The 22,780-nt window shown below is 33.2% G+C and overlaps 2 protein-coding genes across 2 annotated transcripts; both read right to left on the reverse strand.

The window, feature by feature from the left end:
• Window positions 1-42: 42 nt before the first annotated feature.
• Window positions 43-9,697, reverse strand: LOC120156829. Its single transcript, XM_039168087.1, has 3 exons — window positions 9,555-9,697; window positions 9,086-9,272; window positions 43-260 (listed from the first exon to the last, which is right to left on the reverse strand). The coding sequence occupies exons 2-3, from the start codon at window positions 9,262-9,264 to the stop codon at window positions 74-76; spliced, it is 366 nt and encodes a 121-aa protein (XP_039024018.1). The 5' UTR covers window positions 9,265-9,272; window positions 9,555-9,697; the 3' UTR covers window positions 43-73.
• A 3,698-nt stretch (window positions 9,698-13,395) lies between these two features.
• On the reverse strand, window positions 13,396-14,931 carry LOC120156910 (1-aminocyclopropane-1-carboxylate synthase 7-like). Its single transcript, XM_039168180.1, has 3 exons — window positions 14,722-14,931; window positions 14,348-14,637; window positions 13,396-14,251 (listed from the first exon to the last, which is right to left on the reverse strand). The coding sequence occupies exons 1-3, from the start codon at window positions 14,890-14,892 to the stop codon at window positions 13,396-13,398; spliced, it is 1,317 nt and encodes a 438-aa protein (XP_039024111.1). The 5' UTR covers window positions 14,893-14,931.
• Window positions 14,932-22,780: the final 7,849 nt, after the last annotated feature.

Genomic DNA, 22,780 nt, shown 5'->3' on the forward strand with positions numbered 1-22,780 from the left:
ATGTTGGCCAACCAAACGGGGGAATGACATTTCATTCCCCCGTAATCCCAAATCCCCTTAACCAAACAGCCCCTTAGACATAGTAGCCAGTGAAGGCAAAACCCATTCCCACTATCTCGCCCGCACAGAACCATGCAAAGCACTCCATTCCAAACAAAGCTGCAATACCAACATCTTCAACCTTCAGTTCTTTCCTGTTCTTCCACAGATTCTTCACATAATCAAGCTCCTTCCAGAATGACTTAGTACGACCTGGGATACTGCACAAATTGCATAACAAAGTTATTTTGATATGCCATTGTGATTCTGATTTTAGCAAGAGTTACCGCATCCATGGAGTAAACTAATATTTATTTCTAATGGCACAGCATAGAACAAGGAAGTTACAAATAAATAAGTAGCATAATCATTTATTCTTTGTATCACGCAAAATCATAAGCAACGCAACCACATTGCTATTTTGTTAGAAGTTCATGTTGCGGAAGACGGCTATCGGATAAAGCAAAATCGCAACTGATAATTTGAGAAAATAAAAATGAAGTTAAAATATACACAAAATTTACGTGGAAAACCTCTAAAATTTTAGGGTAAAAACCACGGGCAACGGTAGAAGAATTTCACTATGAGAAAATAGGAATTACAACCTCTCTCGATCTACCAAGGAGAAAACAATGATAATTCTCTCTAGATAAAAAGGAGAAAACAACTCTCAAGAAACTCTCTAAAATCTCTCTAGTATTGGAAGAAAGCTAGAATGCTTTTGGGATGATTTTGAAGCTAAATGAGCTAGGGCATTTATAGTTGAAACTTAAGGACTAATCTTATAAATACCCTAAAGTTTAGTGACTAAATTTTATAATTTACCCATTTAATTTTCAAGCATTATTGCACCTAATTTTGACATTGTTGCACCTAATTTTGACATTGCAATATTAGGTGCCTAACTTGAACCAATTTTCCAAACTTTGACATTTCAACAATCTCCCACTTGAAGATTTGATTGGAACAATCATATCTTCACACCATTCTTTCTACCTTGTACCATCATGTTGCTTACATCTCTGACAGGCCACAAGAGGATCGGCACCAGGTAAATTTATCAGCATTGATTGCCTTCGTCATGAAATCTGCTATGTTGTCTTTGGTATGGATCTTCTATATATCTATCGTTCATTCTTCCACCTTTTCACGAATGAAATGGTACTGAACTCGTATGTGCTTAGTCCTTGAATGAAATGATGGATTCCTTGCTAGATGCAAGGCGCTTTGACTGTCACAAAACAGAGAGACATACTCTTGATTGTGCCCAAGCTCCTCCAATAGCATCTTCAACCAAATTGCTTCTTTACTGGCTTGTGTAGCTGCTACATATTCTGCCTCTGTTGTGGACGTAGCCACAACTGACTACAATTTTGAAACCCAGCTTACAGCTCCACCAGCAACTTTGAACACATAACCTGTAGTAGATTTGTAGATTTGCTTTTATCCAAATCCCCTGCATTGTAACACCCCCAACCCGTATCCGACCCGGGTACGAGTCCGAAGTGTCACATTGACTTTTCAAACCTTGACTCTTAAGAAAAATCCCGGGAAATTTAAAACTTTATTTAAAAAAATTACAGACTTTATCAGAGTGCTCGTACTTAATGACTTATTACATGCCAACCCTTTATACATAAACAAATACATACTTTGTCAAATATTTCTGATCTGATCTTTTGGTAAGGAAAACTGACCTGTCTTGCACCGCATCAATCCTTACTCTTCTCGAAACCTACGTGTGAAACAATCACACGCTAAGTCGAAGACTTAGTGAGGCATAACAACTTATAATGTACTTCATAACATATATCAATACATGCATGTCCTGTTCTATCATGTTATACCAATTCCATGCATTTTTCATATCGTATAAAATCATATCATATTAATTACAGTAAATACATACCTACACATAATTCATCATATGGTTCACGTAACACATTTCAAACCACTTATAAACCCATCGTATACATATCACATTCAGTATGCTTGTTTAATCACTTTATTAGCTCATGTACACTAGTGAGAACTTAAGGTATGTGAGTACATTGAGGTTGTGCACACATATGCTGTCACCACAGCTCGATCAATGTCCCGAAGGACCAGTCCATAGATTCCGAAGAACCTAGGTAATCAGTCCATATGTCCCGAAGGACATAGGTAAACAGTCCGTATGTTCCGAAGAACATAGGTAATCAGTCCATATGTCCCGAAGAACATAGGTAAACAGTCCATATGTCCCGAAGAACATAGGTAAACCCTCGACCCTTGGCATGCCAACTATACCCCTAGCTCTCATATCACATAACATGGGCATTATCATTTATAACAGTTCACATTACTTATTCATATTCTTTCTCTTATAACCACTTATCCTTTCTTTTCAGTCACGTATCACATGTACGTGTAATCATTGATCTCATAACATATACTTGTTTTCACATATATATTTCATATCATTTCACATATACACTTTCATATCACATGCCATATAAGCTCATAGCTTCTTTCACATTCTCATAGGATCACATAGTTCATATCTTATACTTTGTTTTCTCATGTTCACATATATCATGTCATATGGCTCATATCTTTCTCATGCAGTCACATAGTTCAGTTTCACATATGTTCATATATATACATTACATAGCACATACTTCTCATAACATTACATTCAAAAGCATATTAACACATATAATCATGCATACATACAATTCATGTCATTCATATACGTATAATCATATATTCATGCATTCTAACAGAGGAAAAAGACTTGTCGCAAGTCTTGTTTCCATTTAGCACCATAAACTAATTAATATGCACTCACCAGGCCTCACTAGTCAATTCCAATCTCTTATCTTTCCCCTTGATCGATCTTACTTGCCAAACGTTCCGGAATTCTTTATGCGTAGAATCTACATAAATGTACATTTCGAGACAATCATTAGATACCTACACCTTGTAATTGGATACTAGCAACTTAAACGAACTTATTAAACCCATATTCCCAATTTTCCTTTAGGGGAAATCGGTTCCCCCTATGGGGGTATCGGTTCCCCCATGACATACTGGAAATTCTTGTTCGTTTGAAGGGGTATCGGTTCCCCTTGAATGGGTACCGATTCCCCTTGCCCAGAAATCATATTTTGAGCTCGAAAATCCTTCATTTTCAGCTCAACACATCATACTTCATTCCCTTTAATATTCCTAACTTTCATACACATACTTAAACTCATTTCTACTCCATAATCACTTCTTTAAACTCAAAATTCTATCTTCCATATAAGATTCAAAAATCATACCAAATTTTCAATGTGTTCTAATTCCAATTCTAACACTTCCTACTTCTTAATTAGATTGATGACAAGTCAAATTCATCCTTAGAATTTCAAAAACCTTTCTATATCAAAACTTCATTTCTAATCTCTTAATAGAAATTCCTTTCTAATTCTCCCTTCTTGATGTTTTAAGTTTATACAAGCTTTCCTTAAGCTTATATAACCCCCAAAGATTCAAAACCAACTTATAAATTCCAGAAATTAACAGTTAAAAATCAAACTTACCTTTAAGCTGGGCTACGAGAAGAAGAAGAGAGCAAGAAGAAGGCTTCCAGAACTCTCCCAAAACCCACGTATATCACCTGTATTTAAAGGAAATACAAAATATCCTTTAATCTGAAAAGACTAAATTACCCCTTTAATTATCCATCTATGCTATTCAATCCATCATCAAAATTCTTTACTTAAATCCCAACACTTTTAACTTATTTCAAATTTGAGCACACAGTTTCCAAAATTTACATTTTAGTCACTGATCCGGCTTTTGGGGATGTTACATGCATAGTCAGAATCTACATACCCATTGATTAGTAAGTTTGATCCTCCGTAACATAATGCAACATTTGAAGTCCCTTTGATGTATCTTAGGATCCTCTTTACAATATTTCAATGCTCTTTGCCTGGATTCGCCATGTACCGACTAACCACTCCCACTGCTTGTGCAATGTCTGGTCTTGTGCATATCATAGCGAACATTAAACTACCCACTGTTGATGCATACGGTACTCGAGACATCTCCATCCTCTCTTCTTCACTGCTAGGACTCATACTGGAGGATAATTTGAAGTTAATAGTAAGAGGGGTAGAAATTGGCTTACAATCTTGCATGCTAAATCGTGACAAGATTTTTTTTCAAGTAATTCTTTTGTGAAAGCCAAATCTTCCTATTACTTATGTCTCGGTGAATTTGCATCCCTAGAATCTTGTTTGCTGATCCCAAGTCCTTCATTTCAAATTCCCTAACCAGTTGTGCCTTCAATTCTTCAATATGATCTTTGTTGGGTCCTGCAACCAACATGTCATCCACATACAACATTAATATAACAAAATCGTTATCACCAGACCTCTTGAAATAATCACAAGGGTTTGCATTAAGTCTGTTATATCCAAGACACATAATGAAGGAATCAAATCTCTTATACCAACACCTCGGCGCCTGCTTTAGACCGTACAGAGATTTGTTTAACCTGCAAACCAAGTTCTTCTTTTCGTCTTCTTCAAAACCTTCAGGCTGGAGCATATAAATATCTTCTTCAAGATTTCCATGAAGAAAAGATGTTTTAACATCTAGCTGTTCAAATGTAAATTCAATGTAGCACACATTGCCAAGACTACTCGAACTGTTGTTAGTCGAACCACAGGAGAAAAAATTTCATTGAAATCAATATCTTCTTTCTGAGCATATCCTTTGACCACCAGTCTTGCACGATACCTCTCCACTTGATCGTCACCATTTCGCTTGATTTTGAAAACCCATTTGTTACCAATTGGCTTCCTTCCTTGTGGTAGTGGCACAAGGTCCCATGTATTATTTTTATGAAGGGCTTCGATTTCTTCTTGCATCGCCATCATCCATAGTGAAGCATCTGAGCTGTTTATTGCCTCCTGGTATGTTGATGGCTCACCGTCCTCTGTTAAAAGGCAGTATACAATATTACCTTCTATACCATAATCTGAGTGCCAATTGGGACGTCTTCTCACACAATCTGATTGACGAGTTGTTGGAGCTTCAGAACTCTCTGGTTCTTGTTCATCATGTGCTTGTTCTGCTTCAGAAAAATCTCTTTCTTCAAACTCTTTTTCCACATGTATCTGAGTAGTCTCTGACTTTTCAGCGCTATCATCGTCTTCTTTTCTTTGTAGTTTATCTTCTACAAAGATAGCATCCCTGCTATTGATCACTTTGCGGGCAGTGGGATCCCACAAGCGATACCCCTTTACTCCATCAGCATACCCCAAGAATTTGCATTTCCTGGATTTTGGATCCAGCTTTGAAATTTCTTGGGCGTTGTACATCACGTACACAATACTTCCAAATACATGGAGGTTTTAATAATCAACTGGTTTACCAGTCCACATCTCCATTGATGTCTTCAGCTCTATTGCAGTTGATGGAGCTCGATTCACCAAATAACAGGAGGTATTGACTGCTTCTGCCCAGAATGATTTTTCTAGGTCTGCATCCCTCAACATTGCTATTGTTCTTTTTAACAAGGTTCTGTTCATCCGCTCTGCCACTCCATTTTGTTGAGGAATGTTCGCCATTGTGAACTGTCTTTTGATGCCTTCTTTCCTGCAAAAGTCATCAAATTCTTCGCTTGTGTATTCTCCTCCATTATCTGTTCTGAAACACTTGATCTTATTTCCAGAATCAAGTTCCACCCGCGCTTTGAAGTTTTTGAAAGTTGAAAACACGTCTGACTTCTTCTTAATAGGGTGCACCCAACATCTCCTGGAGTAGTCATCAATAAATGAGACAAAGTATTTTGCTCCACCTAGGGACGTTACTGGTGCTTGCCATACGTCAGAGTGAACCAATTCTAGAACACTTTTGCCTCTAGAATTTGATGTGTTGAATTTCAACCGGTGCTGCTTACTTGTTATGCAATTCTCACACAAAGGAAGTGATACCTTTGTTAAGCCTGGAAGTAGCTTTTGCTCCACAAGGACTTTCATTCCTTGTTCTGACATGTGTCCAAGTTTCTGATACCATAGCATTGCCGAATCTGAACTACATGAGGCAACAGAGGCTTCTGCTTCTAGCAAAGTCTCTCCCTTCAGCATGTACAAGTTTGCTGCTATCTTTTCGCCTTTTAGCACCACAAGCGCTCTACGGAACACCTTCATGATTCCTTTCTGTGTCTCAATCTTGCTTGCATTAATATCCAACAATCCGTAGGATAATAAATTTTTCTTCAGGCTTTTCACGTGTCGTACATCTCGAACAACTTTAATTGTTCTATCATACATCTTCAATTTGATGGTTCCCACACCAACGATCTCTAAGGCATGATCATTGCAACTATACACATATCCTCCTAAGACATGTTCATAATGATGGAACCATTCTCTTCTTGAGGTCATGTGATATGTCGCTCCCGAATCAATGAGCCATATATCTGCAAATTTTTTTCTGCCTTCCACGGTGGTTGACGCTTCACAGCATAGAGCATCTTCATCATCTGAAGTGTTTGCGGTATTGCCTTGTGGATTGGAGTTTTTATTTAGACTCCAACAATCCTTCTTCAAGTGACCCTTCTTTCTACAGTTGTAACACTTTAAATTCTTCTTGCTTCTCGACTTCGATCTACCATGTTTGTGACTGCTGCTTTCGCCACGTTCTGTTGATCTCCCTCTCATCGTTGTCATCGTTGTCAACGCTTCTGCTTGTTGCAGATTTACTTGTCTGTCTTCCTTGTTCTTGCGCCTATTTTCTTCTTGTAGAACAGCAGCTGCAATGTCATCGAAGACTAGACTGGTGACATTACTGTTTGTCAAGTTGATGATGAGTTGATCATATGAATCCGGTAGACTTTGAAGTAGAAGTTCAGCACGTTCTTGTTCTCCTATTTTACAGCTTAAGGATGTAAGCTGATAAAATAAAGTGTTCAGTGTATTTAAGTGCTCCGTCACTAAAGTAGATTCTGGCATACGGAGAGTGTACAATTTTCTCTTAAGGAAAATTTTATTGTGCAGTGATGTGGCCTCGTACAATTTGATGAGATGATCTCATATCTCCTTAGTTGTCTTCTTCTCCTCGATGCTTGACAATACTTCATCTGCTAATGCTAGATGAAAGATTGCCATAGCATTCCCGTCCATCTCGTTCTATTTGATGTCATCTGCGAAATCCACCGATCTTTCATTGATAGCCACTAGACACCCGTCTTTCCTTAGGATGGCCTTCATCTTCAATTTCCACAATGAAAAATTTCTCCCATTGAATTTTTCAATATCAAATTTCGTTGCCATAGCTTCTTCTACGGATAGCTCCCACTATTTCACTATCGTGAATAGTTCTCTGGAACCTTCAAAGAATGGGTAATAACTTCTTATTTTCTTATGTTTGAGGATCCAGCTTTTGGTGGCAACCACAAAGACAATAAGCATATATTACACACTCTAATCTAGCTCGGATACCAATTGTTGCGGAAGACGGCTATCGGATAGAGCAAAATCGCAACTGATAATTTGAGAAAATAAAAATGAAGTTAAAATATACACAAAATTTACGTGAAAAACCCCTAAAAATTTATGGTAAAAACCACGGGCAACGGTAGAAGAATTTCACTATGAGAAAATAGGAATTACAACCTCTCTCGATCTACCAAGCAGAAAAAAATGATAATTCTCTCTAGATAAAAAGGAGAAAACAACTCTCAAAAAACTCTCTAAAATCTCTCTAGTATTGGAAGAAAGCTAGAATGCTTTTGGGATGATTTTGAAACTAAATGAGCTAGGGTATTTATAGTTGAAACTTAAGGACTAATCTTATAAATGCCCTAAAGTTTAGTGACTAAAGTTTATAATTTACCCATTTAATTTTCAAACATTATTGCACCTAATTTTGACATTGTTGCATCTAATTTTGACATTGCAATATTAGGTGCCTAACTTGAACCAATTTTCCAAGCTTTGCCATTTCAACAGTTCATAGCACATCACAAACAGTCATATAAATTACAAGAATACTAGAGAAAATGCAGTCTTATTATTTTGTTCTAGTGAACCCAATAGTTTCCTAGTAAGTTGTAAGGCAGCTTGCATTCGGTCCTGCCCTGCAGATGAATCTAGAGAACTCCCAAACATGAGCCACACACTGAAATAGAGTAACAAAATTATATATTTTTCCAAGGAATTATCCAGAAAATGGTTTCTCCATTCTCCATGGAGTAAAAATGAATTCTACCCCTATTTTAATAACAATAAACCACCCAAAGGTCATCCAAGGTCTTTCAACTTCAACGGCAAGAATTGTGCTTCCTTTCATTATATATAAGTTGTCATATTGACACATTTTCTCTCAAAAAGACCATCCAAAACAATAATTTTTGCAGCCAGAGAAACAACAACATCAATGCACAACGAATTAATAATGCCATGCATAGTATCTAACATGCCAATAAACATTATTGATATATCTAAATATCTACTAATAACCACAATATTTTCATTTCATATGGACAACTTAAAATCGCATGACCAAAGACGTCACAGCCGCAAGCTTTCGCTTTCAAAACTGAAATTACATATAAAATTTCATATGTTGCCACATATAACAGAACCAAATACTCACTCACTCAATCAGTTAAAAACAGGAAACTTAAGACATAAGTTTTGACATCTGAAGTCTGAACACATGATATAAGTCAGCATCTCGCCGTCTTTTTCTACCTTGCTCAAAACCTTTGATAGGTGGAATAGAATACTATAAACTTGCAATCAATTTTGCTGACAAATATCAAGTTTTTTTTTTATGATTAACGTAGGCACAACGAATACATAAACATGTTAAGATACATTTCAGAATCCAATTCTGATGCAGGCAAGTTGACTAACTTGCAAAGGTAACCAAAATACAACGATACATTGTGGCAAGGAAGGAAAAAGAAAATCCATGTACTGAAAAAACATTGTAATCGATTATAGAAACTTAAATGCCTTCAAGGAAGTATGCGCCAATATCAAAAGGCAAGTAAAAATACCTAGCAAGGCGGGTGTAAAAGAGATGCTTAGACAACTCGCTGCACTTTTCAACTGTTGGTGGCTCCTGAATGTATTGCTTGTTCTGCTCCAACAACTGCTTGTAGTAAGAAGTTCCATGCTTGGCTACAAGCTTAGACGCTTCAGAGGCCTTAGGAAACTGAAGCAGCTTTGACGCCATCAAAATCTGCACCATGTATAAATATAAAACCAATTCTAATAAAAATGTTGTTTTCCCCGAAAAATGGCTTATATACAAGTCGCAAGTAGAAAGAACATAAAATCAGCTAACCAAACCCTAAAAAATAACATTACAAGCAATCAACGGCGGAAATAAAAGAATACAATCGACAGCATAACGATAAATAGCGACGAGCTTTAGAATCAATAGATATGAGGATATAAAGAGAATTGTAAAAGATTTAGAAACCAAATACACTGTATATCTACTCAGAAGAAGGGAATCTTACGTTGTTTTGAGCAAAGAAAGATATGGGTTGACGGCTAAGACGTGAGGGTACTCGTCTTGCTTCTCCCGCTGCTTATCTTAGAAAGAAGAGCGATAGACTGATAAAGCGTTTTGCGGGATCAGAGCATCGATGATCCTTTGGGATTTATATGAGGTTAGATTTTAATTTAAGAAAATTCAAAGGGTCGTTTTGCAATTTCAAATAATTGTTTTATTTTTAGAGGCGGTACGAATTTTAATTTATGTAATTTACAAGGTCCGTCTTACAATTTCCATAAAATTGTTTATTTCAATCTTTAATGTTTAAATTTTTAGTCAAAATAATTCGAATAGGATACAAATTTTTAATTGACTACTAATCAACACATATTGCTCCTATAGTAATTTCACATGTTTAATTGATGACGTGATAAGTGTTACGTCACTTAAAATTTTGACATAAAATATATCATATCATTTAAAATATTGACGTAAATTATGTAACATATGTCATGTCACTTCAAATAATAATGTGATATGTATCATGTCACAAAAAAATATTATATAATGTGTGTTATATTATTAAATAAATATATAAAAATATCACGTTAATAATATGTGTCGATAGTTAATCAAGTAACGGTTTTAATTTAGTATTGATTATTTTGATTAAAAGTTGAAACGTTAAGGCTTAAAATGTTTCAAAATAAAGAATATAGGATAAATTGATCATTTGTGTACATATTGAGGACTAAAATCTTTAAAAAAATAAAAGAAGAAGAAAATGACCATTTGTTGAGCGCTAGAATTAATTTTATCATTATATTTTTTAATTCAATTTGAAATTCCAAATATCATTATATTACTCATTTTAATCTATTTAAAAACATTGAGGTCGACTCTAATTATTAGATTAATAAAACACCAAATAAATAATTTTATTAGCATTTAAATATTTAAGGAATTAAAATTAAATTAAACTAAAAAATTGAGAGGGGATGGACTTCTTTCATGATTCATTTAACTCTGTAATTTTATTAGTAGATTAAATGATGTCATTTAACTTGTAATAATATATTATTAATACTAAAATATATAAAAATGTTATTGGAAGATAATGGCATTCATATTGATCGTTCAATAAAATTAAATGTTGTGCTTATACGACATTTTATTGACTTGTGTGCCACGTGGGCTGTTCTCAACCGACTCTGGTCCAATCGCTGTTGGTGATTGATTGATTTTTGACTTTGGATATTATTCAAATTGTCACCAACAATGTTTCACACGTGAGGCAACGTATGTATGCAAACCCATTTTTAAAATTAAATTATTGTATTTTCTTAAATTCGAATAATAATATTCTTTATTTATATGATCTTAATCGGTGTAAAATTAATATAATTAATGACAGTTGAAGTTCATAAAATCCCTTAATTCATGCAAAAAGGGCACACAAAATATTATTTTTGGGATGAGATGGTTTGATTAACACGTAGAGATAATAAACAAAATAATTAGAGTCTAATCTCCGAAAACGATAAGATGCAATCAATCCCAAAAATCTTGGTTGATTATTCTAATTTACACACTAAACAGTATGATTCTTAATACCGACGGTCCATTAATATGAAAAATGATGCGGACATTTCATAATTCAGAGGTTTTTTACGGAAACTGCTCTCAACCTGGTGTTGGGGGTAGCCTACTATCTTACCTTATTACATATGGGAATAAGGGACAACCTTTTTTTTTCTTCGATTGTGACAAATAATGCAAGTATTTTGATCTTCCAAACCACAACTAACTTAATCATTTCGAATAGAATGTGGTGAATGATAAAGGCAACTAATGCACTTTCATAATATTAAATATTTTTGGTTTTTACTTAGCTGATTTAGAAGTTGATTAGTTTTATATTTCTTAAAATTTCATTTGCTTATAGGGGAGGAAGGCTTATGACTGGTTTTCTTCGTAGGCGAAGAATCAACGCTTATCAATAAGTATGAAATTGAAGGTGTCACGTCTTATGCATAATATGAATGTTCTTTTTTGCATGGTTTGCTTGCCCTAATAGAGAACGATTCTATTAATACTACTTGGAGCTTTTGACGCTTACTTAAAATGAGACTCCAAACTTTCCATGTGCTAACATCTGGTGTGCAGAAAATTAAGGATATTTGGCTATTGATTCGAAACAAAGGGGCAAAAGTGGTGTGGCACAAACTGATTTGGTTCCCTCTCCATATTCCTAAGTTTAGTATTATTGCATGGATGGCCTTATTAGACAGACTCCCAACTAAAGACAGACTGAAACGTTTTGGGTTTGATATCGATGACAAATGTGTGCTTTGTAATGACTCGATTGAAACTAGAGATCATTTATTCATTCAATGTCCTCTGGCTATTTCTCTATGGGATGCGGTTATCATCCTCAATGGCATGCGAAGGACATCACGTACATGGGGAAATCACTTAGCTTGGGCTTGTGATGCTTGGAAAGGTAGATCCTTGCTCACTACAATTTTGAAATTAGCTTGGACAACATTTATTTACACTGTTTGGGAGGAGAGGAACAAGAGGCTATTCCAGGGATGCTCACGAAATTTTGAAGCATTACTCCATGCTGTAAAACACACTGTTGCTATCCAACTAAGGGGTAGAAGAATTAATAGGAATGATAGTGTTAATATTATGCTTTGTAATCATTGGGGTATTGAATAGCTGATATTCTGTTCTGATGTAAGTAGATACTGTTTGTATTCTTGAACAATCTGTTTTTATACAGATCTTTGGGTAATAAAATCGAATTATCCAAAAAAAAATAGAGAACGATGTAGCATTAGCTTAGCATAAAAATGGTATTAATATGTTTGATAACATAACGATGTTGTTGTTGTTTTTTAAAATCAACTTTAAAATTTTATTTATTTTGACATTTTTTTATCATTTAAAATAAATAAATAATTTTTAATGACAAGTTCTGGGTACATATTTATCGATAAATACTGGAGAAATTAATGATATAGTAGTATTAAAATAGAATTGCTCCAGTTTCAAGATGGAGTGTAGAACTTTTTTGTTATCATTTTATACTTGAATAGTGTGAACTATAAGTAAAGTATTTGACCTTTCCATCTTTTTATTCATTTTTGCTTTTATTGGATCTGATTTTAGTATCCATAACTCATTTCTTCACAACGCTGTCCAGCCAAACTTCTACAAGTCAAAATAATTATAATGAATTTAAATATTATTTTTATTAGATTAAATAATAATAGAATTAAATTAATTCAAAATTTAAATAGTTTTGTCCAAGATCTAATGCAATTTAAATTAATCTTATTCGATTATGAATAATTCATTTGTCAAACCTATTTAATATAACTTTTTGTCTGAATTTACTTTCATTATTTGGTTGGTAGTTGGTATCCAATTTGGTTAAGTAATTTTTCAGTTATTGAAACAGAAAACCTTGATTGTGTCTTAATTAGATGTGATTTAAGAAAGCAACTCCATCATATTTCCTGCTTGAATTAAATAATGACCAAAGTCAAATGCAATATAAAAGTTGTAATAATCAAACATATAATACAAATATCACAAAGTGCTTCCAAATTATACAAATGGAAGAATGTCGAGGGAACTTGCTTCACCATAAGCAAGAAAACAAAGTGGGATATGATCATATAACATCACCTTCCACCTAAACAAGAACATATCAAAACCGGTTTTAATTTGCTTTTATACAAGACATAAAACCCAGGCTATCGTGTCGTCCAAAGAATCTAAATGGGTATTACAAGTTGAAAACCCCACCAAAAAACTGGTTATTTACGGATATTATAGACACATATACTAAGTCTAGTTTCTTCTTCTTTGTTCCATGAATTTATGTATTCTTTCAAGTGCAACTTTAAGTGTCTCCTCGCTCATGTTTGCAAAACAGACCCGGAACCAACCTGGTTCAGAGCAATGGCACGAAGATCCGGGCGATATATTTAGTCTAACTTCGTTCAATATGATATTCCAAAGAGCCAATTCGCTTTCTCTCGTGGGTTGTTCTAACAATGGGCTCAGATTCATCCAGCAAAACAACCCGGCATTGCCTTTCAAGCACTCGATACCGGCATTTTTCAACCCTTTGATGATCATATCGTATCTCATGGTTAACCTCTCTCGGTTCGTCTTTAAGTAGTTCTCGGTGAATTCCTTGTTGGACAACATGCAAGCCAATAGATGCTGTGTTTGAGATGAAATCAAAGTGAAGCTCGACATCCTCCTGGCCGTGGTGACAACCTTGTCGTTGTAAGAATATATTGTCCCGACTCGAAAACCGGGGAGGCCGAGATCTTTAGAGAGGCTGTAAACGATGTGGACTCTCTCGGAGTCTTTGTAGCCACGAGTTTCGAGGACTTCAGCAATGCTGATGAACTCGGATGATGAGAATGTTGACCCAGAGTAGATTTCGTCCGAGACAAGGTGTATGTTTTTGTTTGTTGCGAAATCCAGAATCTGTTCCAGGACTGCTCTTTGGATTGTTGCACCTAAAGGGTTCGATGGGTTTGTTATCAGTATTCCTCGAACGTTCAAGCTCATGGATTCTGCGCATCGATATGCAGCTTCCATGGCTTCCGGTGTAACTTGAAAATTGTTTGAGCTATTGCAATGGATTGGAACAATTTTCACACCGGTTCTCCACCTCAGATCTCTGTCGAATCTGAACGGGAAAAAAAGGGTTCCAAATCAGCACTGGTATTTTACACATAAATGGAGCTTGGAACATGGAATTGCTATAATCTGAACTCCTTCCTACCCTGGATAGTATGGAGTTGGAACCAGCAAAGCATCGCCAGGATCTGCTAAAATGAAAGTTAAAAGCTCATTAGCTGCGGTTGCACCGGCAGTTAAAACGATTCTATCAGGGTCGAATTTTGCTCTCCATCCTCTAATTTGCTCCATGAAATTCGCCATAGCCTGCCGGAAAGATTTTAATCCATGGTAGTCTTGGAACAAAGCATTTTCTCTGAAACCAGGAGCTCCTTTTCCCCAGCTTGATGCTTCAGAATGCTCTTCCAAGTATTTCTCCAATAAATCAAATGAAACCTGTACGAAGAGCAAGAACATCATTACATGCAAATTATAAATATCGCTTCAACTCGTTTTGCTCAGCCGTGTGGCGACACTTACTTGATTTTCTGCCAGTCCCATCTGTATAACTCCCGATGGGTTGTTTGATTCATTGTAAGGGTTTGCATCATAAGCTTTCCAGCCAGCAAAATATGGAGAGTCTTCCCCATGAGTTTCAGAAACAGCAACTTTTGACAGTCCAACACTGGGTTTCTCAATCTCAATAGCCATTTTCTAAACCTTGTTTTTGTACAAAAGAAGGAAAGGATAGAAGAGGCCGATGAATGAAACCTTTGTCAATGGCTTGCATTTATATATAGGATCCAATAACAACTTGCTTGGTTCCATTCATTATGTACAAAGAAAAAAAAATCAATGATTGATTGAATAGTGTAAGCAATATCAAAGGTCACCTTTTGCAGATAGTTTTATTTAACTCATATGACAACTGTTAAGCTTCTGTCAACATGTCAAATCTTTCTTTTATCTCAATCTCAATCAGATCCATACCAAATATGGTGGTTGATATAGGAAGGTAGTGCCTATTTTTGCTTCTAATTCCCAAATGATTGTATTTTTACTAATTAATTACTCTCTTCATTTAAGTATATGTGATTTGAGTTTCTGTTAAATTAATTATATAATGTTTCATTTTATTTTTTATTTTGAAATTAATGTTTTTCAAGCATCATATTTAGTTTTATTCGGTTTGTTATTATAAATGAAATTTAAATATTTCGGGATTAATTTTTAAAAGTTGGGATTTTGATTTCATTTTTGGAACTTAATTTTTTAAATAAAAAAAATATAAATCGAATTTGATGAAAAAAAGACAATATAATTTGGATAGCTTATTTTATAATAAAACCTCTAAAAAATAAATAATATAAATGGAACGTCATCAATTAAAACCAAATCAGTATTAACATGAAGAATGTACATATTTTTATTATAAAACATAATTATGTTGAGAGATATCTAAGAGTAGTTAAGTTCTGATGACCTGACAAATATCCCAATTTACTCAAAGATTAAGATTCTGATTTGCAAACAAGGTTTGGACAAAATAGAAGCTTTGAAAAGATCTGAAACATGGTCCCTCCACAACTGGTGCATTAGTTCCAAGCAAAAACATAATTAATTTCTTCTTCCTAATCGTTCAGTTAATGATAGACTGATTGATCATTAGTCAATGCATATAAATAACGATGCTTTACATTATCCGTTGAAAGTTAATCAACTTCGTAAATGGCTAATTAGAGACATTAATCACATGTGTGTTTTGTTTTTGTTATGAACGTGTAGGTATACTCCAATATGTAAGAAATAAGATTTTGTGTCAAGATCATGTTTTGATCAAAGAATTCAACTGGAGAATAATAAACATCTTCGTGAAGAAAACCAAACACGAATAATATACTTTCCTTGGAGCACGATCATGGGTAGAGATCATGTGCATGAATTCAACTGCAAAAGATTCGCAATTAGATTGCATATTTATACCACCATATATAGCAATGCAAATATAGAGAACATAAGATGGAGTAGTGGCTGATGACAACTGTTTTGCGACTCTGGTCTCTGGGGGAGAGACAAGTATCAAGCAATGATTGTGGAAAAATTCAAAACCCAATCTTTAATTGTTTCTTTTGAATCTTTATCATTGTAATACTACATTGTTCTGTTATATCGGTTTCGATTTAAAGATGTGATAATCTTAATTAGAGAGATGATTTAGTGGGGTGAAGTGTTAAAGTTTAGTAAGATAAAGTATCAAATAATAAAATTTTAAATCAATCATAAAATAATTTTGTGGGAATAGAATCAATCATAAGTTGACCTAATGAGATAAAGTAACAAGTTTCGATTAATTTCTAGCATTATTATAAGAAGGTTAAACAATAATTAAATAACAAAGTCTATATTCTACTATCATGGATGGATGCATGATTATGTGTTAGGGGGCGAGCTTATAAAATTTCAAGAGGCGAAAATAAATTATCAATATAAAATATAAATAAAATATTTAAAATATACGAGAATTTAAAATTTTCAGGATGATGATTGCCCTACCTCTTCAATCCATCCCTGTCTACCATCAAATGATCTAGTAGGATGATACTTCATATCCTTTTAAGTAATTTTAGATGTTTGTAATGTCTATCCCATAATAAATTATCAATTAAAATATAAATGAAGTATTTAAGATATACAAGAATTTAAAATTTTCATGAGGACGATTGCTCTCATCTCTTCGGTCTATCTTTGTCTATCATCACATGATCTAATAGGATGATACCTCATATCATTTAAGTAGGGTTAGATGTTCGCGATGTCTATCTCATAATAGACATCTACAATAATTAATATAGATTAATCGATCAGTAAATTAAATGTTAATGATTATAAATATTTTTAAATAAACTAAGTTTTGAATCCGTGGGAATCGCCGAAACAAGTTTCTAAAATATCAAAATTTATATTAAAATATTCCATTTACCTTTAAAAGGCGACTTCATAACTGAACTATTTTAAATTTGAAGTTGTAATTTATAAAATTTGGTGTGTTTAGTGGAATCCAACTGAGGGATAAGGAAGCACCCCAGAAGTTTGAATGATTATGTTTAATGAAGGAAGATGACAGTCCAATTGGCTTTATAGGGAACTCACAACTGGACGTACCACAATGACAAAAGGACAATTAATTTAGTGAACCATAAAAAGGGTAGTGCTAATAATAAACTTGTTAAGATCATGCAGAAGTAGGGTTCCGAGTCGTAGCACTCAATCAACTGAGTCAACATCATAGAGTTAAGTAAGGGCCGTGTTTTGTCACATCTCGTGCTTTGAATTTAGACTAGAAAGTTTAAAAATGAAACAAAAGTAGGTTCTTCAAATATATATTACGATGTTGCTGCTTCACCAGAAGCTTTCTAACCTTGGACAGATAGGGGCTTCAATTGCTACCGCCGACACGCAGTTAGAATGTGTGAAAATCACTTTCTCGATCTCAAGGAAAAGTCTTTCGGTCTATGAATAATTATGCGGAGTTATGTTTCTTTATCTCCATGAGGCAAATCTATATATATTACAAAAAAATATTAAAGAAGGTATTTTATTTTTAAACCCTAAGTTCGGATATTATATTATAAAAAACGTGTGCGCGTTGTTAATAATTATAATTATTATAAAATAAATATTAAAAATAATTATTAATTGAAAAAAATAAGATTCTTAGCGTGTTTGTACGAACACGTTTTGTGAACCCCCCATAAAAACATGCAATGGTCATCGAAACATGCTCATCGTTGTCCTTGTATCGGAAATTTCCGGTTGATTGATTCGTACAAAATTATAGCCCCACATTTGGTACTACGCGAAAGATGTTCTTTGACTTTTTTATTTTGTTGCTAAATATTTTTATATATGTTGCTATAGTCATAAAATATAACTTTATTTGTAACCAAATATATATATATATATATAACTTTATTAAAAACGATCCACCGGCATCACTGAGCTTTTTCCCATATCTATTTTATAATATTGAAAAAATATTATAGATATTATATGAATTAATTACAATTTTACCCAATTTATTTTATTTTATTTCTGTTCGTGATGCCGTCACTTTTGCCTTGGACACAACATTTTAAAATGTAAGATGTCTCTAATTTTTTGGCTTAAACTCGTATACGTACTAAACACATATTTAAATCTCCCACTTGCTTATAATAAACTATTGACGGTGGACAATTTCGTTTCCCCGTAATTTTCATGAAACTTTCAACTGACAAAGGTCTTGTAATTTTCGGAAATTACATATAAAGATATAACATATTGATAAATTTTAATATTCTTCTAGGCTTAATGTTATCATACAGTCGTTTGCCAACCAGGTAAACCGCTGGAGATGGAGAAGCATATATCATATCACAATCATTCGTTGCAACATTAAGTGACATTGGAACTCTTGAAAAAGGGTTTATGTTATTTAAAGATTTATATAATATTGAATGATCTTACCTCGTAACTTGATAAAGCTTACGCATGCTTCGCCAACTTGATAATTAGCAGTAAACTTACTGAACACCCAATAATTGACTTGAGATATTACTGAGAAAATGCTGCACGTAAATCGCGTTATCAGTTCCCTTCATATGTGGAACCTAATAAGACAATATCTATGAAGGAACCTAATAAGCTTCTGTTTTACGGATCCGTTCTTGCCTACAGTCGGATCTTGATGCAAGTCTTGATCAGAGTTTTGAACTCTTCCATTTAGGGGTCTAACAGAGTCTTGCCTAAGTATATTTGATAGAATGGAAATAATCGACAAAGAATATTAACCAAATCGCGTAGGGAAGCATGCATGTTCGGACAAATTTCAGAAATAAATATATAATATTCATAAAAGTCAGGAAATTTATTATTCGTATAATAAATATCTTAATTCACATGAAAACGAGATTGATTAAGTCAATCATTTTATAAAATAAATTTTAAATTGTTGAATTTTGAAAAAGTGTAAGAGATGCCGACCAAGTCACTCTGTCGTATTAAAATTTTAAAATTAAACTTTTTAAAAAATATGTTTAATTAATCACGTATTTAACGTAAATCACATATTTATCGATTGAATTATCACAAAGGACAAAGATAAATTCAATAAAAATATATGTTTTAAAAGATGTACCAAACAAAACGCACATTTATCCGATATAATAAAATGAATGTCATTTTAGTAAATAAACTTTAAGACTATTATATTTAGGGAAAACTACTTAAAATCATTGAATTTTGTTCGCCAACATGTTTATGCTATTGAATTTTTTCATTTTGTCAATTATAACATTAAATTTTTGTTTTACATTCAATTATACAACACCGTCGTTAGGTCAGTAACGGGAATATGACATGGCTAATGGTTACTAACATGGCCTGTCATACCAAAACAACATCATTTTGATATGATTGTTCATCGAATTTTAGCAGTTTATCGATTTTGTCATTGAACTTTTAAACAATTTTCTTTTTTAGCACTGTACATTTCGACTATCGCCGGCAGCCAAGTATTGTTTGTTATCGATCATATTTTGCAATAAGATCGGTACAAGAATGTTCCTATTTCACACATCATTCTTCTCATATAACTGATTTTTTCACGAAACCCACTCAAAATCTACGAAAATCCATTTGGAAGTTTGACGTATTAATATTCCAATATCTTTCAATGATTATCCAATGAGATTAGTTTTGAGGTATGTTGTTCGTTTTCTTGAAATAATATTTTTCATTGTTCAGGTTCTAGAATAAACACTCAAAATCCCATAAATCTAAAAAAGTCTTCAAATATCTAAAAATAATAATTTTTTTTTGTTTATTTTCGTCGATTTTGGGTGAGTTCGATACACTTCTAAAATTCAGTGACTAAAATGACATAATTTTGATGTAACATGTCACATCAATAATTTTTAGTCATATCATACTCTCGTTAGTGATTTAACGATAAAATAACATAATTGAATGTAAAATTAAAATTCAATATTATAATGGACCAAAATAAAAGTTTAATGATATAAACGAATTAAGAACAAAGTTCAATAGTACCTAAATTAGTTTTCTCTTATATTCATAAATGATAAAAAAAACTAATAATTTTAAATAATAAATCCGAAATAATATGAAAATGATAGAAAAGCTCAGGAATCCAGCCTCTATTGGTGTAAAATTCCCTTAATCCTGCCCAATGAAAAACTAAACTCGTGTCCTACTTCTCCACCATGTAATTACTAATTAGATACACCTACCAATATCGCCATCGCATCTCATGTCAACAAAATCCAAAGACATTTCAGATTTTAGACAGCTCAGTGAAGCCGCTTTGGTTGGTCCCTTTTAGTCTATCCTAATTTCTATGCGATTTAATGGATACTATGCAAGATAAGAACCATCAATTAATTGCCCACCGACTCAGACTGATTGATTGTTCAGTGCCATGAGGCAGCACGCTGAAATTATGTAAAGAAATTAATTTAAACAATTATACTTAATTGATTCATATAATATTTTTTTTTTATAAATAAGGCCACGTTTCGAAAGTTTAAAGTATGGCTTCATATGGTTGCAGCACTTTCTCTGTTCCTAGACAACATTCTCTCTTAAATAATAATAATAATAATAATATAATAATAATAAATCCCTTTTACTTATATCTTATCTCAGATTAAAACTATTTAATTTTATATTAATATTTTTTAAAATTATTAGTTTCAAATTTTTATAATACAATAACGTTACATATTTAATGTGATCATTTTGCGAAATTTGTGATCCTAGTCGACTCAGCATAACTAATTCTTACTGAAACCATTGAACAAACAATTAAAGAACACATGTAATTCATTTATTTATTTATCTGAAATTGTTTTAAAAATATTTAATATTTATTTTGGATAAATTTGCTTTATTCATCCAAAAGAACCTGTCAATACAAATAATATTTACAATCCCTACTACAGCAACTCAAGAAACAAACCAAACAAGATCATAAAAACAAATAGCAGTAAACAGAGCAAGAAAAGCCCCATTCAGTAACAAAAGAAGGATCTAAACTAGAGACTTTACTATATCAAACAAGCCTTAGTCTAGTATCATTTTTTTATATGAGAAAAAGGGTAAATTACATATATGAATTTAAAACGATATTTTGATGTATATTTGAGTTTTTCAAAACGACGTCATTTTGATGCTTATGTAATTTATCGTGTCATGTCATAACACCGTTAAATAGTTAACGGCATAGTGAGCAAAATGATTCAATTTGTAAAGTTTAATGAGCAAGTTGAAAGTTGGGTGAGGAAAATAGGAGAAAGACTAAAGTTCATGGAACAATGGTGTAATTTACCCTGAGAAGGAGTAGCAGAATACAGAGCACTTACGTGCTCTCCTCCCATGTTGCCTACTATTCCTCTCTTGCCAAGTATAGTAATTAAAAGCACACCAAACTATACGGATGATAGCAACCCTCAAAAGACTTCTCCTTGCCAAGCCTCCAGCCAATCCATCAAAACCATCTAACAGTTGTGAGAAACAAAGTGCCTACAACCTGCAAAATCAACTACCAAACTTGACTAGAATAACAACACATATTCGATATACTTATTGATAAATATATACTTAGTGTGTTTAATATGTTTTTAGAGAAATCATATCCTATAATCACATTCTAATAATAATATCTTATGGGAATAGTATAGGTGTGTACATATTCTAATAGTTGTTCATGCATGAATCAATGGTGAAGTTGCACATTTGTTTGCATCTCAGGGTTCGAACAAAGGGGGAAGCCCAAAGTGGGAGAACATGATTGTCGAATACTTAGATTTGCTCAAAGAAGGTTTGGGCTACAAGCGGCGACCCAACTTGTTTAAATCTTCATATTTTGAATACCCAACCATGTAATGCAATCCTTCACGCTTAGGCCCTAACTCATTACTAAGTTTGGACAAATTATTAATTAGGTAAAAAAATCAATAATTACCTATATTATAAAAATGTCAAAATAATAAATTTATTTATAAATATAATATTTATATCAAATATAAAAAAATACTTAATTTACTTTAATGATGAAAGTGTTGCACCTACGTTTTTTAGGTTGTAAAATTAAATTTGCTTATTGTTCTTTTTTTTAATTTATTATACGTTGTCAATGATTAAGAATATCATGAACTATACTATCTTATAATCAATCTAGACTATTAAAAAAATCACTAATAAAATGATGAATGTTTAAATTTATTAAAATATTTTTAATTTAAATTTAGTATTAAATAAAATTGTTAAATTATTAGATAGTAATTTTATTAGTAAATAATGATTGTTTAACCTCAGATTTTATGATGGAAGTGAGTAAACCTATTGACAATAAAATATTTTGTGTATAAATTAAAACAAAATAATTTATACGAAGTCACAAATTCGACATATGATACATATACCAACTAAACAAATAACACTAAATACAAAGCAATAACCGCGCCACACTGGAGCCCACCTTTCTCCCAAGCAGCACAAGCAAAACACTCGCACGAAAACCCTAATCTTCCCACGCTTT

The sequence above is a fragment of the Hibiscus syriacus genome, unplaced genomic scaffold (genome assembly GCF_006381635.1).
Source record: "Hibiscus syriacus cultivar Baekdansim isolate YM2019G1 unplaced genomic scaffold, ASM638163v2 tig00111238_pilon, whole genome shotgun sequence".
NCBI lineage: Eukaryota > Viridiplantae > Streptophyta > Magnoliopsida > Malvales > Malvaceae > Hibiscus > Hibiscus syriacus.